The sequence below is a fragment of the Lygodium microphyllum genome, chromosome 4, assembly GCF_053477565.2.
Source record: "Lygodium microphyllum isolate KBCC chromosome 4, Lygodium_microphyllum_v1.1.10, whole genome shotgun sequence".
Lineage (NCBI taxonomy): Eukaryota > Viridiplantae > Streptophyta > Polypodiopsida > Schizaeales > Lygodiaceae > Lygodium > Lygodium microphyllum.
Genome location: NC_141138.1, coordinates 121,627,269 through 121,636,415, shown reverse-complemented (window position 1 = coordinate 121,636,415; position 9,147 = coordinate 121,627,269). Strand labels below are relative to the sequence as shown.

Sequence of the window (9,147 nt, the reverse complement as noted above, 5' to 3'; positions counted from 1 at the left end):
GTGCTGCAGTGCAGAGTGACGCTAGCTCTCTTACTGCAATGTGCAATGACGCTCTTCCATTACATTTACCTGGAAAACTTGACAATCTGCCTAAATAAGACAGGCTGCAACACGCTAAAGCTATGAGACTCACCAACCACCATCCTGCATGTCCATTGTTCAAGAATGATATGCCACTCCCATAGCACACTTTGGAAAATCAAAGAACAGAGGTAACACCTGGTATTCTTGGCAATCCAACAACAAAACCCTAAATTATTTTCAATCATAAAATTCCACCATAGAACACATCCATACTCTCTACTCACCTATGGAATCCTTTCACTAGCTTTGACTGACCACACTTAACACACTAGTTCTAGAAACCTACTCATTGACCGTGTTTAGATTGGAAGAACATCGATCAATGAGACCATGCATCTACTGGTAAGCCATGTTCCCAACTTGCACAAGCCCAAAATATCACACCGCCACATTGGAAAAAATCAAGATAAGGGAGCTTCTTTCCCTGTGTTCCTGGAATGCTTTGTGACCACTGTTGTGCAAGATGTAGTTGGAAGTTTGATGGATCGTGGATCACTAACATTTGATAGACCTCCAATTGCTGCAGGAAAATGGTGTATTCAAGGACACATACCAAATTGGTGCATCAATGCAGAAGTACTAACACACAAAGTATCAAAATAAGTTATTTCAAGATTTGAACTTCATCATGAACCTAGACAGCACTCTAAGTGGCCACCAGTAAGGCACATGCAACAGAGATCATGGCCCTAGAGATCACTCTGGGTGAATCAAAATACGGCGGTAAGTTTACCATGCTATAATATCTTTACAAGTGACTGGGATTAAAGAATGTTTGAATTGAGCTGTGAACAAAGGTGCAAAAAGCCCCCTCAGAATCTGTGATGATTGTGCAGACAGCCACCATTGGATTTGCCATTCAGGACTGTTAAAAACTGTCTGCTTAAGCATTTTCCTGCCAACTTAGATGTGGGCAAAACTCATGAGTGAACAGACAAGAAAACTCCACTCCGTCATTATAAAGCTTGATGAAAAGTTCCTTGTGAAACGGCAGAAAGCTTTGGCAATGGTCTCCTGTATATCGAAGTGTACTCCTTAGATCTACCATGGAAGCTCTTGCCTATCATATGCAAAAAATTTGGCACAATCCTCTGGCTTCAATGAATCAATAACATTCAGAAGCTTCTCCACTGCAGCTGCTGAAGTCATCAACTGTTCAGGAGGAACATTGCGTTGGAAAGGTTTTGACAAATCGGTGTCTACAGTCCCAGGATGGAGTAAGACAACAATTACAGGTTCCTTAAGTCGTAGGCATTCAACACCAATATTCCTCGTCACTAAAGAACAACATGAACAATTAGCCAATCCCAAAAATTTGTTCAAATGTCAAAACTTTCAATAGTGCAGAAATATATCAAAAGAATCGCCACATACGTGAATTGAGTCCACACTTCGAAGTTCTATAAGAATACCATCCACCAAGTTGGTTATCACGAATAGAACCAACTTTTGCACTTAGATGTGCAAGCACTGCTCCTCCTCTGCCAGAACCTTCTCCCTTACCTAATTTAAGAAGCGGCATCATATGCTGCAGGCAGCAGAACAAAGATTATGAAACATAGTTCTCACCAGCACTAACAGCTCTAGACTGACCTACCATAAGGTGGATAATACGCAAATACTTACAAAACCATATGAAGCAGGTAAATAGCATACCTTTGCAACAATAGCTGGACCAACTGCATTGATTCTATATGCACGGAGTATATTTTCTGGAGATACTTGTTCTAATCTAGTCTCTGGAAGACATAACCAGCACCAAACAACGAAGTTAATGATCGCAATTTTCATCAAACCAGAAATCATCGTGTGGTTGAACCAATATCATAATTTCTACTGACTGACAGTTGACTCATTTATTTATTTGTCAAATGCAATCTCCACAAAGAGAATACATAAACACTGGAGAACGAGTTCCCTCCACAAAGGAGAAGAGAATGAATGACAGTTGACAAGACCACGTATCCCATGAAGGATCACAAACTAGCACCTGGATGGGATACATGTGGGACCAAATTCATATTCACAATATGTGAAACAACTTTACTTTGGTTAGACCTTCGCACACTGACTGATTGAGTTGAAGGAGCAACAAAAACTTGTTGTCTTACCACAACCTAGCATAATTGAAGATTCCGCTACTCAGTGCACTGCTCTCTGATAGATTCGTGACACCAATTCCATGAGCATGTAAAGTAGTGGGTTAGGTTCTCGTAACAAACCACTCCTCACCCTTTTCACACAGTCATTCAGGTTGATGTCTCCTCTCTAAACCTCCCTTAAATTTCCTTGTTCCTGAATTAACTACATAGAAACTGACATCTCAAACACAAATGTTTCTGACTTCCATAAAGTTAATAATAAAACAGACTCCCTCTTTCACAATTACAACACAGGAATGCTTTTCTAGAAACCAAACCTTGATAGTCTTCCCGTTGGTGATAGTGTACCTCCTATAACACTTATGTGTGGAAGGGCTGGTTGCACTCCCAACTCACATTCACTAAGTAACTGCACTCCCAACTCACATGCACTAAGTAACAACAAAGAGGCAAGAGGAGGGAAACTGAAGACATACTGAGGTTCTATCTCTTTGAAACCTCTGGAGGGGATTTAATAACCAAAATATGCTGAACTGTGCATCCTATGGAAGTTGACCTAGACAAACAGCTGACCAAACCATTTTGCCTTATTACAACTGTTGCATATACAACAGCCGACAAACCCACTTCACCCTATTCGAACTGTTGAGTGTACCACAAGTAGGGATTTCTTAATACCACAAAAGCCAAAGATGGTGGTTCTACTGTAAGATGGGCTATCCAAATGCCCCTTAGTGCCATTCCTTCCTAGTAAAACTGTCAAAATCTCTTGAGGACACACTAACACTGGCAACTGGAGTCTGGAAACTGCTACCAAGAAGTTAAAGCTAACTGCTCTTGCTCTAGAAAATGTAAACAATGCCAAGCTGTTGTCTCTACCCTGGTTGAACCCTCACCAGCTGGTTAGGTCATTAGAGCTGGCTCTTGAAAGTTGAGACTGCCATGATGCTCTATGGGAAGGCTATTACACTAAAATCTCTGAAGAAAATAAGGTACTGAAGAGGAAACTGGAGAGAAATCCTCCATAAAGAGGTTACTAGATGAGGATATGGAATCTAGCACTAGAGAAGCTATCGGCCTATCGTTGAAGGAAATCTGCTATTACTGCTGTTAGGGGTGTGAAGAACTCCTGAAAAGGTAATGAAATCTTTAACTCCAAACAGGAAACTAAACTCTACCACTAGAACTGGACAAGCTGGTTCTCTTAAAAAAATGTTAAATTACTGCTGCTTCTGCCAGCACTTACTAAGTTACAGTGGTTACATGTTTCTTCTCAATGGGAGCCCACACCTCTTGCTAACTTCATATCTCCAACTGCTGAGTTGTCCTTGTGGACTAGCGTCCTTGGAGGCTTTCACAGTTCAGCATCTGTTCCTAAAAGGATTCTATGAAGGTGCACATTTCCCTGTTTATAGTTAAAGATCTCATAGAGTCTATGAGCAATGCATTTAGGTGAGGCACTTCCAAAATGCACCTTTTAAGGCAAGACCTAGCATGCCATCATGTTGCACACAGACAAATCAAAGGAAAGAGCTTAACCCATGCGCTCAAAGAGAATCAAACCTCTTTTCTGGACTACCAATGAAAAACACTGAAACCTTTACCACATTGAATTGATTAAAAAAGTAAAAAAGGCAGGTATACCTGGTTGCATCACACCCGGAATGTGAAGAACTCCTACAGAGTTTATGTACAAGTCAAGTCGACCGTACTTTTCACCTATCACCTCAGCAATCTCCTGAAAATTAAGAAACAAGATTGTCAACAACTTCTGGAGATCTCTAATTGACCTGTTTTACTTACCAACCTGCTTACTAATTGCAACATGCACACTTATTTCACAGGACTCCTAGTGAATAAACTATCTTTGCACGGCAACACTGCATACAAAACTTCCATACAGGTCAGTTGCCATAACTGTTTAGTGGTTGCAACATGCACACTTAATTCAAGGGAGCCACTACCAGAGAATAAACTTGCTTAGCAGGTCAAAACTGTAGCGAAGCTTCAATATACCTAAGTTATCACCTCTATAACAACACGGTAGTAACAAGTACTCAAGACATAAGGTGAAGGGCAGTCATGTGAAAGCTATGAACTGGCAAACACTGGAGGAATGATGCAGCACACTAAGGTCACATGGAACCTTTTCATGGTTCAAGACTCTGAGCAGGCTGTATGAAATGTGCAAGGAGGATTGCACACCATATTAAAAACAAATTGCGGAGTCTGTAAAGAATGATTATAATGTATCCTGTTGAGCCTAGCATGCGGTGGTTTACCCACAGCCCGAGGATAAGATGTTCAGCACAACAGAGGAGGGGGCATTCCTAAGTGTGGATCATCAGCTTGAACAGGTTTCGCTCATCTGGCATTGAAATGTGAACTCATGAGGATTGTTAGTTTTTACTTCTTAATGGATTTCAATGCTACTTCTTATTGCATTAACATTGAAAACCGTCAACCTTCAGACTCTGACCAGGTATCAACCATTCCCTTCAAGTTCTGCTTGGTCAAACTTGAACAGACATGTAAGACTTTTTTAAGAGTCCATTTCTGTTAATAGATTCATGAAATCTAAGACCAACTATGAAAGCACATGAAACTGATGCTCCACCTAGATAAACACTTGTAAATTGGGGTTTATAACCTAAGTGAAGTGAAGTCCCCAGTGAGACAGGGTGTCAACCGGAATACTCTTAATTTCCATTCTCTAAGTTGCATTCTTCCTTCCTAATTTGATGGACCTGTTAAGCTTTAGGTGTCTCTTCCAACTCTGCCTCCATAGAATCAAGAACCCAGATCAAAAAAAGCATTTGGAATACACCACTCCACCTTGCTCTATCTTCAAAAATGATGGGACCATGTACCCAACATATAATCTTATCTAAGGACATAATGATATAAAATTAGCGAAACATAGGCAATTCCCACAAAACCAAACACTGCCTAGCAAAGCCACTTAAAAAGTAGTCAAAAACAGGAAGACTCCTCAGCAGATTCAGGATAAACTCTACAGTGACATAAGTGGAGGTATTCCTATACACCAGCATCCGATAAACATCAGAAAAAAATAACAGGAAACAATGCCAACAAGCCCTCAAACAAGAAATTTAGCCAGGCTGGTACTGCTCATTAATGTGCTTCTTAAGGCTCCTCTCCATAACGCACCTGTGCTGTCTTTTCAATTGTCACATCCAAGCGTAGTATAGTCAGCCGTGATGGATGTTGATCCCGTAATGCTAAAAGGTCGTGTGCTTCATCTGGATTTCGGCATCCAGCAACAACTGGGGACTCTGGATGCTTTAACAAAAGCTGGCGAGTCTGAAAATGGAAAAGGAAAAACTGTTAAGCACCTCTCTTACCACATAATTAGACTACAGGTATGAAGCGCTTTCAGATGAAACAATAGTGCACCCAGGTTAACAAGCAGAAAGAACTTAATCATGAAGTTGGCATATCCATCCATGCTTGCCCATTAAAACTTATGGTTACCTAAACCTTCAGCACCTCTCTTACCACATAATTAGACTACAGGTATGAAGCACTTTCAGATGAAACAATAGTGCACCGAGGTTAACAAGCAGAAAGAACTTAATCATGAAGTTGGCATATCCATCCATGCTTGCCCATTAAAACTTATGGTTACCTAAACCTTCAGCCAAGGTTAACCAACAAAAATATAGCCCCTCTAAGGAGAGGGCTTAAATTCCAATTGTGTCACAACTCCTCCTCTATTCCAATTGCTATGATATGTTCTTGATTGTCATGTGCAAACAATGATACTATTGTTTGCACTATTCCAAGATAGTGTGAAGGCTTTCATAATGATGTCCAGTTATGAAATGTTCTTTGATGTCATATACACATAACAAAATGTATGGACCTGAGTATTTATGTTCAAACTTATATGGAGCTGAAGCTTTTGGCAGAGCAAGCTAAAAAAGTAGTGCTAACAATGTTTAAACAAGTCAATAAATGTCATTGAGGGCCAAATTTGACATGGTCCAGCATTGCCCTTGATCTTGCCACTGATGCCAATCCAAAAGTGAGATAACATAGAACCCATTGAGGGTATTCTTGTGCTGCTTTCATTCCAATACTTGCTCATTGCTACCATGCAACTTCATGTGAGATCCAAAATAACATTGTTGTCATCCACAATTTAACACAAGAACAAATTGTGCATATCCTTCATAGAAGTGAACAAACAAAGACTTGTCAGATCCTAGAGAAGGTCATTCCTAGAATGAAAGGAGTTCAGTGCAATTCAAAAAGACGGTAACTTATCCATGGTAAGACAGCTAAAAGCTCCGCAAAAGGACAAAGGATGAGAGAGAGAGAGAAACATTGGAGAAGTCCTCTCTTTAGGCCCAGGAAACACTCTGCTTTTAGGTGAACCTCCACCCAAAACATCAAAAAAGTAGAAAAGTTCAGCAAGAAAGACAGTCATCTGAATGGTAAGAGTACAGGAAAAAGTCATTAGATTTGGTACCTCTACAGTACCAACTAGCTATCCCTTCCTCTCTCCCCCTTCTCCACAACTTGTGTTAGCCGAGAATTAGATATACTATTGCCCTTAGCCAGCATGCATACCCCACAACAAGGACTGCAAGCGAGCAGTAATAATTACTCTACTTCTTCTGCCATCCTTAACCAAGTGAGTACTTGATCATTGTTTGTAACTCCTATGTCCTAATATACAAAAGCTGTTAAAGTCAACCCCTACATCATTGAAATATAGGCCCAGATGTCCAAAGGACAGTTAAAAGTGAAAGCGTTCCTTGTCATCCAAATCTGCTAAGGCCCAAAAGCCAACCAACAATAATGGGGTTCTGTGCTCATCCTATCAAGCTTCAGGGCAAATTGAGACAAAATAACAATGTTGGGGAAGGTGGTCAGAAACCAAGACAACTGCCAATTTGGACCGAAAGATGCCACATATGGAACATAAGGTGCACACCAAACAAGGTTTCTATTTTGGCCCATGCAACTAGGAGCACTGACTGCATGAGAACACATCAACTGAAAGCCAAACCAAAATCATCTCAAAAGCCAAACCAAAAACATCTCAATCTACCATAGCCCTATCAATTATCAACCTATCATATTAAAAAATGGAAGATTCATCTACTTAAAGCCTGTCCCACTTATTGAGTCAACCTTGAAAGATGCTAGCCAACAAACTACTCAGCATCAGTGACTTCCAACATAGAAAGCATGGGTTGTGTAATACTAACAAATAAGAGAGGACTATCCAATTATTGTGGCGAACTTGAAAGATGAAAACCAATAAATTACCCACCATCTGCAATTTTCAACATAGAATGCATAGGGTGTGTGAGACTAACAGATAAGAGAGGACTGCAAGAATACCCTTGCCTTATTGCCCGTGTTATCAAACAGGACACCATTCATCTTTACCCTTGTTCAAGTCAAAGTACATAGTTTTCATAAGGTGCAATAGAATGAACGGCTAACAGAATCATAGGCCTTCTGAATATTCGTCTGCATCGTCATTGTGAAGGCTTTGCATAATCTATCGCAGTCTGCCTGACAAGTCCATTGTGAAGATATATGTATTCTTTGATGATATATGTATTCTTTGATGAACCTGAAATGCCTGGCGTGTACAGCCTGGGGTGTACAGGTCTTAATAACAGTTACTGCTACTGTTGCATTACATAAAAGCTTCTTAAATAACAGGCGGCAAGATATATATCCTTTGATAAACCTTTAATGCCTTCGGATGTATGGCTACATGGTAACAGAAGCCAAAACCGTGCTTGGTAGCATAAAGAATCAGTTGGGAGGACCGAAAATGGGTGTGAATATTTGAAACTGTCCCTAGATATTTGAAAATCAAACATTTGAACCAAAAATTGGCGTGTGTAATATAACCACGATTTAACATTGCGAAACGACAGCAGATAGAAATATGGCAAGTAAAAAATCACACTTCATGCATTGAAGCCCAACAGAGGATAGAAGAATGGCATGATAATTACAAATTACAGCCACGCTACGGCAAAGACACAAGAGAGACAAATGGAAATGCAGCATGAGTCATAAAGGCACATTAAAAATAAATGGAGGACAGAAGAATGGCACAACGACCACAGCAAAGGCGCAAGAGAAATAGTTTTCATCTTTCAACTATACCTGTCTATTTTTCTTCGTCTCTGCATAGCTATGGATACATATAAGGATAGGTGACTCACGAATTCAAGACCAAGGCCGCGAGACGCTCCAGCAACGAAAGAGACAGGCTTGTCATGGCGTTTTGCTGGGGCGGCAGCTGGAGGGGCTTCCTCAGAGACTGAACTGACAGCGGCCACTCGCAGGTGGTTAGGGAACCAACAACGGGACGAGGAAGGCGAGCATGTCGTCGTGGACCTGAAGAGGAAGCTGCCGTTCGAGCGAGTCCAGGAGTGGAAGGTCACCGGCCCGCCGCCGCCGCACTGCATTAACGACGCCATGACCCTTCTCGCCGTGTTTCCCTTCGTGTGCCTCGTCTTCTTCTCCCTCCGTGCCTGCCTCTTCCTGTGTTCTTGCTTCTTCCTTCTTCTCTGCTACGTACGACTTCGTTGCTGCTTCCTGCTTCTTCGTGTCAAGGTCGTTATTAGGCCTGTACATTTGGAGGTTTATCCAATATATTTTTTCCTCTACAGGATGTCTCGTATTCTCTAATAAATCCAGAAGTTTCGTGTCATGTTAATTGTCAAATTTGTGAAAGAAAAACTATGAAAATCTTCAAAATATTTTTTTAAAGATGTTGGGAGAACTAAGCTAGAGAGCAAAGAACTAGTCTAATTAGTCATTTTGGTGCTCCAACTAATCATTGGGGAGAAAAGAAGCGACACGTGGTGGTGAGAACAAGTGCCCCATGTCAATGTGACATGCATCCCTCCCACCCCATCCCTGGCTTGATTGCGGTAGCTGTGCCTTCTAACACCTCTGT

At 41.0% G+C, this 9,147-nt stretch overlaps 1 protein-coding gene across 1 annotated transcript; it reads right to left on the bottom strand.

Annotated features, from left to right (window-relative positions):
* Window positions 1-790: 790 nt before the first annotated feature.
* Window positions 791-8,842, bottom strand: LOC148037554 (uncharacterized). Its single transcript, XM_087676501.1, has 6 exons — window positions 8,408-8,842; window positions 5,358-5,510; window positions 3,831-3,924; window positions 1,741-1,823; window positions 1,459-1,612; window positions 791-1,361 (listed from the first exon to the last, which is right to left on the bottom strand). Exons 1-6 carry the CDS (start codon window positions 8,663-8,665, stop codon window positions 1,126-1,128), a joined length of 978 nt encoding a protein of 325 aa, XP_087532627.1. The 5' UTR covers window positions 8,666-8,842; the 3' UTR covers window positions 791-1,125.
* Between the last annotated feature and the right edge of the window lie 305 nt (window positions 8,843-9,147).